Raw genomic sequence first — 21,935 nt, 5'->3', positions numbered from 1 at the left:
TGTTTTTGACTAAACCTAGGTTTACCACACTATGGTAATTTTTCACATTGTTGACAGAAAGTTGAATTGTTACAGTGAATTTTCTGTGGATATAGAAGCTTCTACAGTTGATTTAAATATCTAAAACTCTCAACACAATGTGTCTTCCGATCACGCATGAAGTCAGGCACTGGCACACACTAGACCATGAACTGGACTGATTTGAAAAGACTACTGACTTGCTATCTTACCCCCTGTGTCTACTCTGGGCAATGAAAAGAAAGTCGGATGCATTTAATTTTTGAAGTCAAGTGTTTATTGATCTGGAAATCGAGTCTGTATACCTGCTGCTGATGGCAGAGTGTAGGCAGCACGCGAGCCACTGTGTTTTGTGTGCTCTGAGTGATGTGGGCATTTCCCTTTCACCTGTGACAGGGCCAAAGCAGAGGCACAGAGGCCTGAATACAAACACGAAGAACACCTTACCACCTGGGAGTCGGCGGCAGGTTCAGGCACATCCCTTCCTCAGGCATTTGAGCAGCTCTTTCTGCAGCATTGCCCCGAACGGCAGATGGAAGAGTCAGATTAAAAACCAGTGAAACAGTGGTCCCCTAACCTCTTAACCTTCTCCTACTCCACCTCCTGACAAAAAACCAAACAAAAAACCTGAAGAGGCACTTTGTCGGCTAGACATCAACCATCTTCTTTAGCTTTATATATTTCCAAGGAAAAATTACAAGGATTGTTAAAGTCATTTTAAAACACACAAGAAGCAACTATTGAACACTTACTACTACAATGCCATGCATTGTCATATTCGTGGTTTTTTAAAATTAATCTCAGAACGGGGGGAACAGCTTATTAGCAGACCCCCCCCCCCCCACAGGATGAGGCCTAGGTGGCCGGTAACACGAGCAGGGTAAATATCATAAATGGCAGAACTCAGATTTGAAAGCAGATCTGCGCCCTCAAACCCATGTCCTTCCCACGATCACACTACCACACATCTAGAGCAGAACCTTCTTAGCCACAGAGAGCAGCTAGCAGAAAGCCACTGCAGGAGGAAGGGCCCAGAGGAAAACTGCTGGGAGTGTCCAGTGGGACAGGGGACAGAAGCACACGCCATGCGTGCAGTGTTATTTAGAAGCTTTTTTTCTTAAATAGACAGAGGTGTGTTCATACCCAGGCGTGTCTCTCAAACATTCATTCATCCAGCTTGGGCACAATAGGGATGCTGGCAGATTGGCAGCGGGGGTTTGTGGTACAGCCAGCACAGGGTAACAGGGGGGGCCCCCCCGGGAAGACAATCTAGCCAAGAGCAGGAGCCCAAAGGACAGTGTGATACCTGCGCGGAGGCGGGTGCTGGGCTCCAGGAACCGTATTGAGAGCTCAGGGTTAGGTCTGAGATAGTGAGTGACCTGTGGGTTGGATCACCAGAAAATGAAAGCAGCAGGAGTACTTTGGGCAAGTGGGTTTTTTGTTTCATTTTGTTTTGTTTCGCTTTTTGCAGGGACTCCCCACGACGTGCTGGAACAAACAGTGTGACAGTTGGGTTGGCTGGAGGAACTGGGCGGCTCTCCCTCCCCACCTGCCATTCAGAAACCCCGCAAAAGTGTAGCCTGAGGGTGTGTGAAGAAGCAAGGAGTGACTCCACTCTCCCCCCGAGGAGAGGGCAGTGCACCCACAGTGGCCAGGTGTGTGCGCCCGGGTCGGGGAGGGCGGCAGGCTTGGCTCTGAATGCCTGAGCCTCTTCCTAGAGCTGCAGCTCTGCTTGGGGGCGATTGCGGTCATACTGTAGGTATGCAAAGGTGTGGCCAGAGCAGGGCGGGATTCAGTCTTGAGAAGGTGAAAGGGACTTTTTCTTTTTTTTTTTTATAAATGTATTTATTTCTGGCTGCGTTGGGTCTTCATTACTGCGCCCCAGCTTTTCTCTAGTTGCGGTAAGTGGGGGCTACTCTTCATTGTGATGTGCGGGCTTCTCACTGCGGTGGCTTCTCTTGTTGCGGAGCACGGGCGCTAGCCACAGGGGCTTCAGTAGTTGTGGCACACAGGCTCAGTAGTTGTGGCTCACGGGCTTAGTTGCTCCGCGGCATGTGGGATCTTTCCGGACCAGGGCTCGAACCCGTGTCCCCTGCATTGGCAGGTGGATTCTTTTTTTTTTTTTTTAATTAATTAATTAATTTTATTTATTTATTTTTGGCTGCGTTGGGTCTTTGTTGCTGTGCGCGGGCTTTCTGTAGTTGGAGCGAGCGGGGGCTACTCTTCGTTGCGGTGCGCGGGCTTCTCATTGTGGTGGCTTCTCTTGTTGCAGAGCACAGGCTCTAGGCGCACGGGCTTCAGTAGTTGTGGCTTGCGGGCTCTGGAGCACAGGCTCAGTAGTTGTGGCACACAGGCTTGTTGCTCCACTGCATGTGGGATCTTCCCGGACCAGGGCTCGAACCCATGTCCCCTGCATTGGCAAGCGGATTCTTAACCGCTGTGCCACCAGGGAAGTCCCTGGCAGGTGGATTCTTAACCACTGCGCCACCAGGGAAGTCCCTGGGCTTTTTCTTTCTTTTCCCCAAAGAGCCTGCAGTCTGGGGGCGGAGATCTGGACAAATCCCTAATTCTACTACTAAGGGCTAAGCACTGAGCATGACTGGTGGAAACCGGAAGTCAGGAGGACCCTGAAGTTGGTGTGGAGGAGGGGCAGGGGTCCAGAGGTGGTACTGGTTATCTATTTCTGCGTAACAAATTAACAAAAAGGTGGAGCTGCTTAAACCAACAGACGGTGATTATCTCACAGTTTCTTTGGGTCAGAAATCAAGGTGTGGCTTAGCCGGGGGCCTCCAGGCTGAAGGGCTTTCATGGGGTGGCAGTTTTGCCATTAGCCGAGGCTGCCCTCCAATCTGAACGCTCAACTGGTGTCGGACCTGGTTCCGAGGTCGCTCCTGTGGTTGCTGACAGGAGTCAGTTCCTCACAGGCTGCTGGCTGGAGGCCTCCCCTCTGTTCCTGGTCACGTGGCCCCATCCCAGGGCGTTCGCAACAGGGCAGCTGGCTTCCTGCAGAGCAGGTGAGTGGGGGGAGGGCCCCCAGAAAGGAGCCACAGTCTTTGCGGAGCTGATGTCACTCCCGCCATACTGTTCTCCAGAATCACATCAGGAAACACACTCAAGGGCATGAATACCAGGAGGCGGGGATCAGCGAGGCCATCTTAAAGGCTGCCTGTCAGAGTGTCCAAGCTGAGACCTGAAGAGTGAGGAGGAGTTGGCAGGGCACAAGGGGAGGGGCGGGAGGGAGTGTCTGGCGGGTTGGGCTGCGGCTGTAACTCTGTGGCTGTGCGGAGAGCGGCTCCCGTGGGTGGAGACGTGTGCTAGAGAGACCAGCAGGGCCCAGAGGGCGTAAGACCTTTTAACCCAGATTTGTGAAGGTGGACTTTACCCTGGAGGGAGGGAGACCTTCAAGCTGGAGGCTAAAATTTAAGATCTGACCTCAGAAAGATGACGGTGCTGTGGGGAGAACGGATTGGAGGGAGTAAGAGAGAAAGAGGAAGGCCATTGGGGGATTTTGAACTAAGGTAGTGACTGAAGGAGTCTAGAGATACGAAGGAGTTGGACTGACGGTCGCCACCTTCTAGAACACAAGTTCAGCAGAGTCTCTGGTATTCCCAACCTTCTGGCTTGAATAACTTGGGAGAGCCTTTCTCTGAGATATGAAACACAGAGGACAAACATGGCTAGGAACTCAATATTTGAGAAACAGTGGGTCTGAGGTGCTTCGTGGGACATCCGAGAGTAGACTCTCTGTAGGCAGTTGAAATGAGGGCATCTGCAGAGCTTCCCACAGAAATAGTGAGAGATGCAGATTAGAGAACAGTAAGCACCCAGGTGCCGATCGTGAGAGTGGATAATACGGCCACCACCAGAGCTTCCGGGACACCCTGAGCAGCAACAGTGCTTTGAAAGACAGTACAAGAAGAGAGGCCAATTGTCATGCACGAAAGAAAGCCCAAAATATGCTGCCATGGAGGAAAACCAGGAGTCACGGGAACCAGAGAGAACACGGGGTAGTAAGAGTGTCAAGTAAGGACTGCAGAGCCCAGTGAGCTGAAGCCTGGGGCAGGTGGGGAGAGAGGTGAAAAGGAATGTTTTCCAGAAATGCAAAGTATTATTTAATATTTTAGAAGTTAAAGCTGCCATTTCCAAATTCCATTAAAAGACAAACAAAATAGATAAGCATTTAGACATCAGTTCCCCAAAGTTGGTCTTTGTAGCGGCAACTTGAAAAAATCACCCAGGAGGCTTTTCAAAAATACCAGTTCCAGGGTATGTCCCAACCCTATAAAATTAGTCTCCCAAAAGGGAGGCAGGGGCAACTGAAATTTTTTTTAAAGCAGCCAAGTGATTTTTGAAGTGTGACAGGCTTTGAAATCACTTATGTAAACCTCTAAGAACTACTGCTTCATATTTGGCTTAAGCCCTTTCAGAAGAATTAAAGTGACAGAAAAATTCATAGTTCGCTGAGCTGTGAGAGGCTGATTGTTAAGTTTAAGGCTTTAATAGGAAATTTAAAGCAATCAAGAAAATAAACTCCCCCACGAAGTTAAAAAACAACAACTAAAAAACACATCTTGTATGTTTATTATCAAGAAAATGCTAATGACGGCAATTAGGACTATAAATTTAGTTGAGAGTAAATGAGAGCTAGGCTAGTAAATAAAACTGTCTGTAAACATTTCTAAAATAGTTATCCTCCTTGGTGTGGTTTGTAAAAGAACCCAGTGGATATCTGAAGAGCTGGGAACCAGTTCCTGGCTCTGACTGAGTGGGAAGTCCTCATTGTTTCATAAACCAAGAAAAGCCCCCCAGCTCACAGTTGCCTCTTCTCTGGGAAAACCCTGAAGCTCTCTTCTCAGCACTCCTGGAGCAGCCTGGGCTGCACCCCGGCCTCCACGTCCTTACCGCTTTCCTTTGCCCCTTGGCAGTTTACCTGGGAGCCTCAGAAGTCCATTAAAAGCCCTTTCCGGGTCCTCGGGGACCCCTGGCCTTGTAAGCTCCACAACCAAACAGCAGCCTGTCACATACAAAGTCTCCAGAGTCCCCCTCGGGCCCCTCCAGGCTGGCAGCAGACCCCCAGGGACTTACCTCCCTTCCTCTGGAAATATATTTCAAAGTTCACCGCTCACCCCTCCCCTTTCTCCAGGACTTTAAGTTGAAATAGTTTTCCCATTTCTACTTTCTCTTGCTGTCCAGTATAAGGTTTTTCATTTGTTTTATACCATTAACTCCTCATCAGGAAATGAAAGTAACAAACAGAGGGAGGCTAGGAAATCACAGCTCCCCCTCCCTGGTTCAGGGGAAGCCTCTCTAGAAAGGCTCAGATGTTGACATCTTCAGGTCAAATTGCTCCAAACAATAGGTGCCCTTAGGTTTACCCTCACTGGGCAGAATGTGCCTAATTTCACTGGTCTCCTACCCCACACAGGATTTCTCTGGGCTCCTTAGAATGTTTCTTTAAAATTAGTTGAATCCCAAACTTATTAGTCCACAAAGAAATGCAAATAAAATATTATTTTTGTTCTGTCAAGATGGTAAAAAAAATTAAAATGAAGTTTGATAATACCCAGTTTGAGCCAGCGTGCTGGAAAGCTGACTCATTCTTGCATCGCTGGAGGGGTTCAGAATCGAGAGCCTTCTGTACTGTACTGAAGGGTAAATGTGGGCGTACTCTTCACAGTAATCCCACTTTTAGGAAAATATCCTAAGGAAATAATCAAGAGATGCAGTCAAGGATTTAGGAACAAAGAATATGCATGGCAAAGCCATAATTGAGAAAAACTGGAAAGGACTTACATGCCTCCCAGGTGGGGCTATTTCCACAAATCCTCCTGCATCTCTATGGTGGATGGGGCGCATCCAGCCATGCGGTCGTCCAGGTGGCAAATGTTTATTAGGTACCTACTTTGCATTAGGCACTTGCCTGGATAAACAAAACAGGAAAGTTCCTAGCCGCCCCCGCCGGAAGATGCACTCACTAAAATTCCTAATCTCGTAAAACAATTCTAAGATCGTTCACATTGTGCTTTTTGAGGGGAAGCAGGTTACACACTGTATCACCCCTCACTCTCTCATCCCCTGCCATAAGCAGTTACCAAATCCGAATATTTTTTCCTTCAGTGGCTCTCCCTAGACGACCTCTTCATTCCTTTTCAAAAGCAGATCCTAAGGCTCAGAGGTAACCTGATAATAGCGGAAAGAACACCCACATGGAAGTCTTCCGATTGGTTTCTAATTCCAGGAAGTTGCCGACTTTGGGCAAATCACGTCACCTCTGGACTGTTTCTAATCAGAATAAAGAAAGAAAGGGCTGGACCCATCTTTCAGGTTCTCGGAGTCCAATAATTTCTGACTCTGTGACAGAAACATCCGTAGATGAGGGAGTCTTATGCCGTGGCTAGAGGGAGGGGAAGGTGGTGAACCCCTTGAGGATCTGCGCACCTCTGTCTGGGGAGTTCCAGGACAGAGAAAAGTCAAGGGGCCGTGTAGCTAGAAGGAGGGCAACAGTACAGAAGCTGACGGGCCTGTGGCTGGTGGGGAGGCCGGGCAGTGGCACAGGCTCGGCCCCAGGCCAGCTCCCTACACGCTGCCCTCCTTCCCCTGGGCCGACTCCAGGCCCACCGCGTTGGTAAGCAGGCAACACCCTTCCTTCGAGTTGCTATTTCATAGTAATAAATAACAGCTAATAATGATTGGGTGCTTCCAGGTGCAAAACAGTGTGTAGTCGATTTAGTTACCTCACAACAAAAGTATGAGGTTCATTCTGCTGTTCCTGTTCTTCTTAGCGCAAAACATAGGCTTAGGAAGGTTACAAAACTTACAGGAAGTCGCTCGGCTAGTTGCCAGGTCCAGGGCTCTTCACCTGCATACTGGCCAGTCTTCCTCTTTTCCTGAAAAGGCAGTGGGACAGTCTTCCATTTTACCCCCTCTTTCCTGCTGCAGAAGACAGGAACTCGGGTCATTATGGTGGTAAGGGTTTATTGATTACCAACAGGGAGACTGAAATAAATAAACAGGGTTGCCTAAGTTTACGGTCTTAGAATCTACTGGGGCCTCCTGTTTCCATTTAGAGCCCCCTTCCTCCAGCCCTCATCCTCCACAGCACCCTTCCCTGTCAGGTCAGGGTGAAGGGTCAGCTCTGAAGGGGCCGTCAGGAAGGAACAATCCTCGTCCTTTCCTCAAAGGGAGAGAGAAATTTGCAACTCAGAGGAGCTCAGATCTTGACACCCAGTTTGGACTTCGATCCTTGCAGTTAAGATCTGCTCTGAGAAATTTCCTGTGACCTGTTGAGGTTTGCTGCTACAAAGCAATAAGGAGTTTTGACATTAAGGTCTACTTAATTCAGGAATCTAAAAAGGCGGTTTAGTGTCAGGGTCCTATGAGCTCCTTGAAATTGTACAGGTGTGTATGTGCACAGGTGCATTTTTCTGGGGAGAGTGTTCATAGCTCTCCTTGGATTCTCAGAGGGGCTTACAGCTGCCCATAGGTTAACAATTCCAAGTGACAAGCGGGTGTTGCTAAGGGGGGGACAGTGGGCAAATCTGGTGGGAGTGGAAAAGGGAGAATGGACGGTGGGGGAGGGGTATTCAGGTAAGACTTCACAAAGAGGCAGGATTCTGGGATTGGGGGTTGGGGGAGCTAACATTTCTTGTGCTCTTACTGTGCGCCAGGCATTGTTCTAGACTAAAATTTACAAGGATTATTTCATTCTTATAACAGCCTTATGAGGTAAATAAGATTATTGTTCTGGCTTTGTAGATTCATTCATTTAATAAATATTTACTGAGCACTGTGTATCAGGCACTGTTCCCAGAGCTGGGGCTACAGCAGTTAACAAAACAGTAAAAAATGCCTCCTTTGTGGAGCTTACATTCCTGTGGGGAGACAGATGAGGAAACCAGGTTCCCAGAGACTTAAGTGACAAACAAGGGTCTTCAGCTACTTAAGCAGTAGAGATTTGAACCCAGGCAGTATGGCACCAGAAGCTGTTTTGTTTTGTTTTGTTTTGTTTAAGGAATGTATAATAACTTTAAACAATTGAAAACTTAAATTTTCTGTGCAACAAAAAATACCAAAAATTAAAAGGAAAGTGAGAAAATATTGATATCGTATAGAGCAAAGAATAGCTCAAAAATGTTTTTAAACTATAAATCAAACCCAAAACATTGGCTTTAAAACATTAAAAATGAATGGGCAAAGATTACTAAAATAACTCAGAAGAGGAAATATACACGATCAATAATGTTAAATACTGGCTTCCTGAATTAACATAGAAACATTCTGTTTATTGCTTGCACAGTAAGGAAGAGCTTTACCTTGACAGAGTCTTAGTAACCTGTCAGAGGGCAAAGGGCGGAGTCTGGATATTTACTAAGGTTTTGGAGACTGGTCTAGGGCAGACCTTTGCATGGGGAAAGGGGGCTTGGTTAGGTTTGGGTAGGACCATGATCTAATAGTTTGGGATTAACTGACACAGCCATGCAAGGATTTTAAGGAAGGGAGTTTAAAGAATCACAACAGCATGCCAGGTAGAAACCTAGAAGCAAAAATGCAAGTTGGCTTTCTTTGAAGGAGTGTATAACTGTGACTGCAATCGTGTGCCTGCAGTTCTTCATGCTAGGCACTTGTTGGGTTTATCTAGATTTACCTGACCTGCTTCCGATCTTTAGCATAGATGTCTTTAGTGCTTGTGGATAAACAGGTGATGGTGCTAAGAAGCCCATAGAATGAGGTAGAAGGGAATGATTGGTAAATCAAGTTATTGGGTTTTCCCTTTTTTTTAAACCCCATTTTAATTACAGTGTGTGTATTCTCAACTTTTCAGTTAGATTTTTAAAAATCCTTGAGGTGTTATTGACATTCAACAAATTTCACTTACTTAAGTATGCAATTTTGTTAAGTTTTGACATGAGTTATGTACTCGTGAAACTATCACCACAATTAAAATTATGAATGTATCTGTTACTTCCAAAGTTTCCTTGGGCCTCTGTCAAACTCCCCTCAGCCCCCATCTCCAAGCAGCAACTGATTTGTCTTCTGTCACTATAGATTATTTGCATTTTTGGTTTGATTTTATACAAATGGAACCCTATAGTATGCATTCATTTTTTGCCTGGCCTTTTTTACTCAGAATAATTGTTTTTAGATGCATTTATGTTGCTTCATGTATTAATAGCTTACTCCTTTTTATTGCTGAATAGTATTCCATTGTATGGATATATCACAAATTATTTATCCACTCATCTGTTGATGCCAATTGGGTTGAGTCCAGTTTTTGGCTATTACAAATAAAACTGTGATTAACATTCATGTGTAAGTATTTGTGTAGACATATACATATGCTTTTATTTCTCTTCAGTATTTAATTACCTAAAGAATGGCTGGATCATGTGGTAGGTATATGTCAAAGTTATTATTATTATTATTTTTTGGCCACAGCTTGCAGCATCTTACTTCCCCAACCAGGGATCGAACCTGTGCCCCCTGCAGTGGAAGTGCGGACTCTTAACCACTGGACCGCCAGAGAAGTCCCACAAAGAGTGTACATTTGGGCAGAGACTACTTAGTCTGGGGCTTGGCAGATTTGTTCTCGTCTCCTTTCAGGCCAAAGGCCTTTGCCACATATATGTTCCACTAGATCCTTGGTTAGGCCAAGAAGCATACAAACTTGATTTCTTTCTTCGTATTTATTGGAGCCGGAGGTACTGGAGCAGCAATGTATGTCTTGTATCTGGCATTGCTCAGTCATTTGGAACAGAAAGAATAACCCAGAACCCAGAAGAAATTGAATCCCAGTGATCAATATATGTTCTACTCAGTGAATGTGGATTACAGCAAACTGAAAAAAGAAGGTCCAGACTTCTAAATGAAATGTTTGACTATAAAGCTGCTTAGAATGAAGGTCTTCCAGAAGTTATCTGTAAAATTTTCTATTTAACCAGGAAGTATTTCCCCTCTACATACATGAAATCACGTTGGTGTATTGTGTTGGCGTTTACACTGATTAATAAATGTCTGAAACTTGAAAAAAAAAAAGCATATGTACATTCTTAATTTTTAAGTCTAATTTATCAATATTTTAAATATTTATTTATTATTATTATTTTTAAATTTTTGACTGCATTGGGTCTTAGTTGCAGCACACGGGATCTTCATTGTGGCATGCAGGATCTTTTGTTGTGGCGCGTGGGCTTCTCTCTAGTTGTGGCCTATAGGTTTTCTCTCTCTAGTTGTGGTGTGTGGGCTCCAAGAGCACATGGGCTCTGTAGCTGTGGTATGTGAGCTCCAGAGCGTGTAGGCTCTGTAGTTTGTGGCATGCGGGCTCTCTAGCTGAGGCGCACGGGCTCAGTAGTTGTGGCGGGCGGGCTCAGTTGCCCTGCGGCATGTGGGATCTTAGTTCCCCGACCAGGGATTGAATTGGCGTCCCCTGCATTGAAAGGCAGATTCTTTACCACTGGACCACCAGGGAAGTCTCGATCAATGTTTTTTAAGGACTGTACCTTTTTTCATATCTCAGAAATCTTTGCCTAACCCAAGATCATTTACCATGTGTTTTCTTTCGAAGTTTTCTAATTTTAGGATTTACATTTATATCTATGATCCATTTTGAGTTGATTTTTGTATATGGTGGGAGGTGTGGATCAAACTTCATTTCTTTTACATGTAGCTATTCAATTGTTCCAGGACCATTCACTGAAAAGACTATCCTCTTTGTCACTTAATAACCCTTGAACTTTGTTGAGCAATTGACCATATATGTTTGGGTCTATTACCAGACTCTTTGTTCTGTTCAATTGATCTATTTGTCTGACTTTACCTTAATTTCCCCACACTGTATTTATTAATCACTGTAGCTTTAGTGTAAGTATTGAAATCAGGTAATGTAAGTCCTCCAAGTTTGTTTATCTTTTTCCAAGTTATTTAGGCTCTTCTAGGGCTTTTGCATTTCTATATTAATTTTAGGATCAATTTGTTAAGTTCTACGAAAAAGACTGCTGGAAGTTTGAATGGGATTGCATTGACTCTATAGATCAATCTGGGGAGAACTGACATCTTAATAATATTGAATCTTCTGACCTAGGACCACACTATATTTCTCCATGTATTTAGGACTTCTTTAGTTTCCCTCAGTAGTTTTCAGTGAGCAAGTCTTGCACATTTTTTGTCAAACTTATCCCCAAGTATTTCAGATTTGCCTTGTAATGCTATTGCATATAGAAATACAACTGATTTTTGTAGATTGACTCTGTATCCTGCAACCTTGATAAGCTCACTTATTAGCATCAGTAAGTTTTTAGTAAATTCCATAGGATTTTCTACATGGACCATCATGTCATCTGTGAATAAAGACAGTTCTACTTCTTTCTTTTCAAACTTTATGCCTTTTTTTTCTTGTCTTATTGCACTGACTAGAAACTATAGTACAATGTTGAATAGAAGTATTGAGTGGATATCCATGCCTTGTTCTTGATCTTATGGGGGAAGCACTCAGCATTTCCCCATAAAGGATGATGTTAGCTGTAGGTTTTTTGCAGATGACTTTCAGTATTTTCTGATCCATGAACACAGTATATCTGAGGTGAGGAAGTCCACTGAGTTTTTGGTTTTCTTTTCTAAACCATGAATGAACATTAGAATTTGTCAAAAATTTTTTGTGTTTATTGGGATGAGCATATAAATTGTTTTTATTTTTTAATCTGTAACTGTGGTGAATTATATTGCTTGACGGAATGCTAAACCAACCTTGCTCTCCTTGATAGACCCTAATTAGTCATGACATACCATTTTTATCACTGGATTTGAATTACTAACATTTTGTTAAGAATTTTTACATCTACGTTCATGAGAGTTCTTGGTCTGTATTTTTCTTTTCTTGTAATTTCTTTGTCTGCTATAGGTATCAGGGTAATGCTGGCTCATGGGATGAGCTGGGAAGTATTACCTTGTTGTGGGCTGAATTGTGTCCTCTCAGAATTCATATGTTGAGGTCCTAACCCCCAGTACCTCAGAATGTGACTGTATTTGGAGGTAGGGTCTTCAAAGAGGTAAGTTAAAAAGAAGTCATTAGGGTTGGCCCTCATCCAATATGACTGGTGTCCTTACAAGAAGAAGAAATTAGGACCCAGACATGCACTGAGAGAAGACCATATAAAGACAGAGGTAAGACGGCCATCTATAAGCCAAGGGAAAGGCCTCAGAAGAAACATCCTGCTGACACCTTGATCTCAGACTTCTAGCCTTCAGAATCGTGAGAAAATAGATTTCTGTGGTTTAAGCCAACCAGTCTTTGTTACAGCAGCCTTAGCAACTAACACATACTTCATCCATTTTCTGGAAGATTTTGATTAGAATTTTCATTATTTCTTCCTTAAATTTTTGATAGAATTCACCAGTGGACGGCTTCCGTGGCACCCTCTCCAGTGGTTTCCCAGCAAGTTCTGGGCTATGCCACCTCTCCATGGATGTTCCCCTGGTGCCTGACAGCAGATTCCAAACAAGTGGCACTGGTGCAGCATCTCAGTAAACTTCTTTACCATCCAGTGGGCCATGGCTGTGCCCTCTTAATAAAGTCTGACTCTCAGCCCAAGGGGGAGGGGGCTTTTTTAGGTTTGCCTTGCCTCAGCCCTAGGGTTAGTGGCTGCTTCCTATATATGCTATTCTTGTATTCTTTAGAGTTCTTTTCATTGCTTAATAGCAAATAGTCCATAATTCCAATTTCTTATTACAGTAGTCTGTGATGGTTAATTTTATGTGTCAACTTGGCTGGGCCATGGAGCCCAGATATTTATCAAACATTATTCTGGATGTTTCTGTGAAGGTGTTTTTTGGATAAGACTAACATTTACATTGGTGGTCTTTGAGTAAAGCAGATTACCCTCCATAATGTATCCTATCAGTTGAAGGCCTTAATAGAGCAAGATGGCATTCTGCCAGTCAACCCTCTTTGAACTTGAACTACAACTCTTTCCCTGGGTCTCCAGCCCGCCAGCCTACCCTGCAGATTTTGGATTTACCAAGGCTCTACAATTATGTGAGCCAATTCCTTAAAATAAATCTCTATATATACATATACATACACACACACATCCTGTCGGTTCTGTTTCTCTGGAGAATTCTAACATAGTTCTATACATTAAACTACCCCACTTCAAATTGCTGTGTGATTTCTGTCTCTTGATTTGGACCCTGACAAACACACCATTATTTTCCCCTGAACTCCGAATCCATATGTGCAACTGTCTATCAGCATCTTTACTTGGATGTCTATCAGGCATGCCAAACTTACTGCCAAAAGTAAGCTCTTGATGTTCCTCCTGCAAACTTGTTTCTCTTATGCTTTTTCCAATTTTTGCTAAAGACAACTCCATTTTCAGTGAGGCTTTCCCTGGCTAACCCATTTACAATTGCAGTCCATCTCTAAGCAGTCCCAACTATACTTTCAATCCTTCTTCTTTGCTTGTTGTTATTATCTAACTACTATATGTATTACCTATTTGTCATGTTTATTGTGTAACTCCTCCATTAGAATATAAATTCCATGATAGCAGGAATTTGATGTATGTGTATGTTTAAACTGCTTTATGTCCATAACCTAAAGTAATGCTTAACATATAGTGGGTAATCAATGAATCTCTGCCTTTCATTTTTGCTACGGACTAAAAAGCTAGTTATTTTTGAGTGTTTTGTTTAAATACTACCCTTTCCCCAGTTCATAAATACATTCTACATTTTCTTCAAAAATTTTTGTTTTGCCTTTTACATTTAGGTTGTTAAGCCAAGAATTAATTGATCTTTCTGTATGGTGTGAGGTAGGGTTTTTTGTTTTTTGTTTTTTAACCCCTTTTAGATAACCAGTTGCCCAGCAGGCTATATTTCTACTACATAATGGTTTTACGTAGTTTTATCTCTCATAATGGTTTTATCCCTCTACTTTCTGGAGTCACTTGCCCTGTGAACTGCTCAGTATTAAGGTTCTATAAAAATGAAGCAAAACAAAGTATCAACCCCACAGTTTTATTTGTAAAGAATGAAGCATGAAAAGTCATATTTAAATGTACTCCAAAACCTGAAAAACCCACATCAGTTTCTCTGATACATATGTTAAAGTGCTTGATATCACAATACTCTTTAAATTTTAAGTATGCTCAGATGAGAAAAAAAATCCAGTTCTGATGCATTCTGTTAACAATACAAAGAAAACAATATAATTTAAATGCAGAAATGCTCATTTAAAAAAAAGATACACAGGGTACATTTATACATGGTTCAAGTGTAACATAGAGAATTCTTTTTATAAATTTAACACACTCATTTGATTGACAACAGGAACTCTTACCATATCTCTCTACTTTTAACAAGATCTGTCTAGTGTTTAGAATAAAGGCTGGGCCACATGTAAATACATTTAGGTAATTGGGTCAAGCGTGATTCCCTCCCACATAACCCAAGGATACCCTGGATTCCTTCAAATGAGGAGAGTGTTTTTGATGATTTTTTTCACTCTGATATTAATTGCTCAATGTGATAACTTTCTGCAGCCAATCTTTATTTTGTCCTTGAGAGGACAATCAGGTCTAGTAAGATCTGAAAGGATGAGGTTCTCCTTGGATTACTCTGATCTCCATCGGTACCCCCTTCAAAAAGCTTGGAAATCAGTTTGATTCAAGAGATTTATAAATGTATTTTAATAGGAATAAGAGACCTAGTAGCTTATTATTTGTTTCTGTCTCCTTTTACACTAAAAGGTAATGTAACAAATACTTATATAAGAAACATGGACTTCAAATGACACGGATGACTTGGAAATAGGATTGATTCACTTTACAAAAGTAGAGAAGATCTCAAGACTCCATTCTCAATCAGTGAAGGTGTGTTAATACTGAAATGTAAATAGCTACGGTTCAGATTGTCCTTTCGAATGGTGAAAAAGATAGACTAGTTTCTGTAAACCTCACAGAGAAAATACTCACAGTTCTCAAAATGAAAATCTACTGAAAAAATCATAATTCTTAGCAGAAAGAAGCTATTTCATCATTAAGAGTTACACTTCCAATGCTGTCAAATAAATATTTCCCTGGGGAATCTGAGGTCCTTGTCTGTTGCCTCATGTTTCAAAATATCTCAGAGGTGTCAACATTTACTACACATGAACTGTTATGTATAGCCTCTATCCCTCTTTTACTTACATTTACATACTACAGTGCTTTATTGCCAAAAAAAGGAAATATGAGCAATTCAGTATTTCCCCTGTATCATTCATATAGTGTGACAGAAGTTCATTAAAATGATTTCTTAAAAAGCCATGTTAAAGTAAATACCATAGTGTTACAAAAGGTACAAAATGCGTGAAATATTTAAAATAAATTTTACAGGGAAATAATAAACTTTTGCAAGCTTTAGGTTCTTCTATCAAATTCTTGCCCCCAGTGGGAAAAAGGATGGAGAAGGTTGGGAGGCCTTCCTTTTGTTCTCAGTAGCCCATTTTTCTCCACTGAGAACCCTACTTTATACTACTCCACACTGAGCCTCAGTCATTTTTAAGGCGCTGGTGAGCCCCCAGACAGGGCACAGCTTCAGGGTCTCACACATAATATCAATGTCGGTGTAATGCCACTATGTCACCAAGGTTGATATTAGGAGTTTCAGGACATTTGAAAAACACTTGGAAGATAAATGTTTCAAGAGAGAATATTTTTGGCAATTTAATTTTAAAACAATTTCTTCTTAAGCTATTATTATGTGAAAATACTAATTATGATTCCAGGCATTACTTTTACTTTATTTTGAGGAAAAAAAAGTCAATTACAAAATTGATTTTTATGTACTTTAACTTTGAAGTGTGATGATAAAGCAATATACTAATTTAAAGTATTAACAGGAAAAAAAATAAAGTGTTAACAGAGCAGAAAGTATACCTCTGAATGACTTTCAAAAGTCAGCTTAGAAGGCTATGTACATTTATTCTAAGGATTCTGCTACTGTCCCGCTCAAAATATTTGGATATTGGCTCAAAGACAGTTATAAGCCATGTAAGAACTAAGTCTTATTTCTTTAGAATTGTATTACTGGAAAGTTACTCTTATGTGACCCCAAACTTTGCTTAAGTATCCTTTTCATTCATCAACTTGTAACCTAAGGACTTTTTGTTGTTTCCAAATATTAAATTTCTTTTGAAAGGCCACCATTTCCCATCACTGGCAGTATTCAAAAGAATGGGCTGTAGGTCATTCAGGCAGCTCATAAGGAGGTCTCCAGGTGTCTGGAGCACTGGCTTTATCACTGGCATACATATATGGACTCCCAAGGTGACCACTCTAAAGGGCCTAGCATTCTAGAGGATGTGTCAGTTCTGGTGTGATTCCTTCTTTTGAAATTGGTCATTTCACTACTATAGTCAGACAACAGAAAGTGGGATGAAACTTTAGGTATAACTCTTTTGGGAGGTATTACTTTTTAAAGTAATGGTTTTATTCACAGGTCCGAAATCCAATTTTGCTCCTAGTTTTTTTTTTTTGGCTGCGCCGTGAGGCTTGTGGGATCTTAGTTCCCTGACCAGGGATCAAACCCGGGCCCTTGGCAGTGAGAGCACGGAGTCCTAACCACTGGACCGCCAGAGAATTCCTGCTCCTACTTTTTATAATAGGTGTAATTCTCTATAACTTAAGGACAATTTGTTAAAATGAATATTAATCCCTGTGCTACCTGTATAGGTGGATGAATAAACAACCAAGGGTAGAAAGGCTATTAATATGAATGCCTTGGAGGCCAGTCTCATGCAGCCTGGTGTAATAAAAAACATGAATTCTAGACTCTGGGTTGTCACTGCCCAGGTGTGCGGGTAAGTATTTAATCTCTCTGACCCTTAAGTGTTCCCATCTGTAAAATGAGAAGGCTAGACTAGATGACTCAATTCTAGCCTGCTAACCTAAGCCATCTCTCTGTTTGCCCAGAATGTGTCAGAAGCATGGCCTTTGGAAAAGGTAACAAGAACAAAATCCGGGATTGGATCACGCTATGGTTTCTCATCACTGAAACAGTAAGTGCCTAGTGTGAAACAGGTTCTGGATGTCTCCCATAACAGACTTTCCATGTCCCTGGAACAGCCATATCACTGTGGACAAACTTTAGCTGCAGGCAAACAAATTTCTGGTCTACCCAGGTCACCCAGAACCATCTTCTTAAACCCTTTCCACGGGTTTCTAAATGCTGCCTTCAACTCTACTACCCTCCTCAAGTACTCAGTCGCGTATTAAAAGGGCGTGTGCCTTGGCTGAATACAGTGTTTGATAAAGGGAGTGAGGCACTTGTTTCATTAGTTTCTTCTTCCAGGAAAAAAGGTAAACAACGCTATTGGCTAAAGCCTGGACCCTCAGATTACACAAGGGTCCTGAGAGGCCATGGCTTTGCTTCTCAGCCACAACTGGGAATAAAATCTGGAGCTCTGCTGAGGCAATTTCCCTGCTAACAACATGCAAACGCCTAATTAGACTTACAGGACTGACCGTAAGATGAAGACTTAAGGTAACGAGCTAATACCAAATTTATTTAACTTCCTTAAAAAATACCAAACTGGAAAGTTACTCACAATGTTTGGTCTTCTAAAACTGTTGCCTCTTGTTTTGCTTCCATTTTGTCAGTACTGGCCTGTACCTTCTCTGGGCCAGTTGTTTTACATTTTCACCCCTACTTACAAAAGAACATAAAGCTTGCCCTGAAACACCCAGAAAGGGTTCATTCTTTCTCTCTTCTTCTGTTATTTGCATTATCATGGTCAACAAATACTTTCACAAAAACATTCCAAGCCACACAGAGCCCTCCTCCTTCTTAAACATTCTTTCCATTTCCTGAGGGGGGATGGGCACCGGGCAAGGGGAGGCGGGTGATTGGAACCAAACAAAGACAGTGTTTGTGGTTATCCTTAAGAGGTAAGGGACCACTGCAGGGTTGAGATGGCCAAATTAAAAGTACAGAATCAAACTGCTGTTTGCAGTTCTTAAGACCATGAGGCCAACACTCTGAAATTCACATCTCCCCAAAGTACCTCAAATAACAAGAATAAAAATGCCAAGAATGAAGTTAGTCTAGGCTAATCTTTCCAAAGTGTAAAGAAGTTATAATCCCACAAGTTAACACACTTCTCAGGGCTTTGTGTGTTCTCTTTCCAGTTTAGCCAAGCTCCTGGGGTACAGTATTTAAAATATTTGAATCATATCTTGTGCTGACGGAAAAATTTTTCCAAAAGACTGGAAAAGTGGCTCAATTCAAACGTATGAAACCATGTGAAACTTAAAAGCTATAAGTGAGGGCTACTATCCCCTACAGTAGGTAAAGCTGTTTACATTCACAATACAAAGGATCAGACACCAGGACGGCTGGTTACGACATAACAATGCATTCTGAGTTCCTTTGTGATACCTGGAGGAAAAAAAAAGTCCCACTGGGTTGCACTGTATTTACATGTTTACTGGCTTCTTCCTGACTAGCACCACTCTTTCTCCTCTCCCCCCCAACGCCCAATACTTTTAAGCTACTTATTTTAAGTCACAGGAATATTCAATCTAAGAAAAGTTATCTTATTAGAGTAATATAATTTCTCAAAGAAGAGAGCATATTTACACACATCTAACACATGAAAATACTCTATTTTATACTAAATTCCAGGTTCAAATGAACTACAATACAGCATTTTACCTTGTCTGTAGTGTCAGGATTGTTCAAATTGGGGGATACGGTGTGTTGCCCCCTGCAGTGACTCACTACCTCGTCAGACAAGTCCAAATCGGTCCCCATCGTTGGGGAAGGTTCAGGAACAAGGGGTCTGGACTGAGAGTTTCTAGCTAATTGGGTTACACATCCACTCCTTTGATGAGTGAGCCTTCTAAGACTATGGTGAAGTCCTGGATGGTCTGCAGAATGCGGATGAGGGAGTTGACGGTCATGCGATCTCGCAGGAGGGCGCTCTCCTCATACATTCGGGTGATGGCAGGACACTCGGCTAACAGTGGAATCCACTGTGGGAGCAGGCGATCCCTACAGACCCAAACAGAAACAAGTCCTGAGCACTGCTGCCCTCGCTGCAGAACAAGGCACACACTGGAGCTTTTGACGGCAGGGTGTGGGTGTGGGACTGGATGGGGAAAAAATCTAGCCAAGCTCTGAGGTCACCAAAGACAAAACCAAAGTCAAGTAGCTGGATAATTACTGGTTAAAAAGATAAGGTAATGAGACAGTGTAAGCTAACGAGGAAACCCATCAGATTCTAAAAGTGGGTCTGCACAAGTTGGCCATAAGGACTTAGATGTATTAAAGAAATTCTCTATTCTGATTCTACCACTTTAAAAAAAGGGCAGAATGCCATTTTGTATTCTTTTTTACAGGGATGTTAATCAGACATCTGTGGCAAAGCATGCCAAAGTATACTGACCTTTTGGGAGGAAAGTCTCCATTTAATTGTAGGGACTAGCAAATTTTTTTTAATTTACACAACATTACAAGGTAAGGAACAAAATCAAAGCAGAAAAACATTAAGTAGATTTTATAAACCAAAAGAGGGGTTGCGCTGGTCTAATAAATCAGAACAGTAAAGCGATAAAAGGAGATAAGGATCATACTCAAAAGGAACTTAAAAAAACACAGCTGAAACTGGGCAGCTTTTATTAAGAAGAAATACAGAACTTAGCTCAGTAAACCAGTTGTTTCAGGAGGACAGGCTCTCAATCTTCAGTGTTTCCTGATTAAACTGACATTAGCTATCTGTCACTGAGTAGCTAAGACATCCTCACTGAGCACCTCTCACTACGCTTTCACGACAAGGCAGCTAGGCCATCCTGCACCTCTTGCTGGGGCTTCTAGGGGTTTAGAAGAAAACAAACATTGCACAGATAAAAAATCTTCTAAAGATCTATGTGGTTCATTTCTTACAATTCTGAGAGCTGTTTTAAAATTAATGGAATGTACAGCTCCTATGTGTCATTTTAAAAAAAGAAAGGGGTAGGAAATTGTCTTAAAGAGAAGACTTTCCATAGTAAGAATTACTCAGATAGTAAGAATTCCACAATGTATTAAAATTAAAGCAACATGGTAGCATGTACACACTATACAAGCTCTATACAGGAAATATATATGTGTGAATGTGCTGGAGTGTCTAATTATCTACCAATCTACCTATTACTTATCCACCCACCTCTGGTGCAGTACTGTGTAACGGTTCAGAGCTTTGGGCTCGGGAGTGCGACTGGGTGTAAATCTTGGCTCTGCCTCTTTCTAGCTGTGTGACCTTGGGAAAGTTTGTTAACTTATCCGTGCCTCTTCTACTTTCTATTTTCTCATCTATACAGTGGGGATATTGCTTGCTACTTTATGCAGTGGTGGTGGTGAAGTGATAGGAGGGTTAAATGAGCTAATGTATGTGAAGTACTTAGCATACTGCCCAACACATAGCAAGCACCCAATAAACAGGAGTCTCATAAAATTTGGTATGAAAGAAACCCACGGGAGAGCTTTGGAAGGGGCATGATCTGGTATAATCTTTGCTAAATTCTTGCTCAACATATGACAAAGATAGGGAAAGTCAAGAACTGGCTTAATACCGTGTTCCAAGGCAAACTAAAATCTGGAATTTGCCGTCCTTCCCAATGTTCCTGGGTGCAGTATTAATAGCATTTACATAGCGGCAGAAGGTTTTGCAGGATGATTTCTGAATGAGGACATCATCTTCATTGTCTAGAATCTGGTCAGTTGTTTCAAAATAAGCAACTGCTCTCTCTGGAGAAGGAAGTCAGAGTCATATCACAATACACATAATACTTCAAATAAAAAAAGATGAATCACTTGGTTTATTCTGGAAATACTAATGACACTTTGCATTATAGCCAGTCCTAAAACCAAAACCATTACTTTATCACTGGTTTCACAATAAATTCTAGAGGCCCATGTTTCATGGTAGAACAATATGCTCCCAGGAGTTTATTTTCTAATCTAGACTGCATTCCAGACGGTTGGAAAGTTTACTCTCTTTAGAATATCTTCAAGAAATGGCAATTGACAGCAAAGAAAAAAAAAACCCATGAACTTGTCTGTTAAGACTGGAGCCTTCTAAGAGTAAGTAGCAAAGACATGGTAGCCATTGAGGTGGCGCCCTTTGTTCTAGTTACAGAATGGCTGGCTAACGCTGTGCAACAAAATTCTTGAAATGGAACTGCTTCAGTAAATCTGAGGAAGAGGGACTTCCCTGGTGGTGCAGTGGTTAAGAATCTGCCTGCCAATGCAAGGGACACGGGTTCAAGCCCTGGTCCGGGAAGATCCCACATGCCATGGAGCAACTAAGCCCGTGCACCACAACTACTGAGTCTGCACTCTAGAGCCCGCGAGCCACAACTACTGAGCCCGCGTGCTACAACTACTGAAGCCCGTGCGCCTACAGCCCATGCTCTGCGACAAAGAGAAGCCACCGCAATGAGAAGCCACCGCAATGAGAAGCCCGCGTACTGCAACGAAGAGTAGCCCCCGTGCGCCGCAACTAGAGAAAGCCTGTGTGCAGCAACGAAGACCCAACGCAGCCAAAAATAAATAAATAAATTTATTTTTTTAAAAAATCTGAGGAAGAGTTATGTATATACATATCAGAAGCAGGAGCAGTAAGAGTCTATGCATTCCAAAAGAAAAAACAACAACCCACTCTAGGGGGCCTAGCTCTGTCAACTTTCCTTTCTTTGTCTAAAAGTTATTGGATAAAATCAACTACTTCATCCAGGCCTTATTTACAAACATGAAATGATTAATCTCCCTGTTAAAGAAACTGGGAATTGTAGAAGAAGCTGCATAGCAAAATAAAGAATATAAAGTTTAGCGAGCTAGAGCAGTGCATTCCAGTAGAACTTTCCATGATGATGAAAATATTCTACATCTGCAAGGTCCAGTTC

At 42.2% G+C, this 21,935-nt stretch overlaps 1 protein-coding gene, 1 long non-coding RNA gene and 1 pseudogene across 4 annotated transcripts in view; 2 read left to right on the top strand and 1 right to left on the bottom strand.

The window, feature by feature from the left end:
- Positions 1 to 2,926: 2,926 nt before the first annotated feature.
- Positions 2,927 to 21,276, top strand: LOC133101499 (uncharacterized). The gene is made up of 3 exons (XR_009702647.1): positions 2,927 to 3,032; positions 16,965 to 17,050; positions 21,164 to 21,276. It is a non-coding gene; the product is annotated as an uncharacterized LOC133101499 (long non-coding RNA).
- LOC133101498 (cytochrome c oxidase subunit NDUFA4-like) lies at positions 9,641 to 9,942 on the top strand (annotated as a pseudogene).
- DENND5B (DENN domain containing 5B) overlaps positions 14,184 to 21,935 on the bottom strand; it is a 211,341-nt gene continuing 203,589 nt past the window's right edge. For all 3 annotated transcript variants that reach the window (XM_061206351.1, XM_061206353.1, XM_061206352.1), the window contains 2 exons: positions 20,604 to 20,778; positions 14,184 to 19,044 (listed from right to left, as the gene is read on the bottom strand). In XM_061206351.1, the coding sequence (XP_061062334.1) occupies positions 18,861 to 19,044; positions 20,604 to 20,778 (359 nt within the window). In that variant the 3' untranslated portion in view covers positions 14,184 to 18,860. The remainder of the gene's footprint in view (positions 19,045 to 20,603; positions 20,779 to 21,935) is intronic.

The sequence above is a fragment of the Eubalaena glacialis genome, chromosome 11 (assembly GCF_028564815.1).
Source record: "Eubalaena glacialis isolate mEubGla1 chromosome 11, mEubGla1.1.hap2.+ XY, whole genome shotgun sequence".
Taxonomy (NCBI): domain Eukaryota; kingdom Metazoa; phylum Chordata; class Mammalia; order Artiodactyla; family Balaenidae; genus Eubalaena; species Eubalaena glacialis.
Note: the sequence above shows the minus strand (reverse complement) of the source record. Positions and strands in the feature narration are given on the sequence as shown.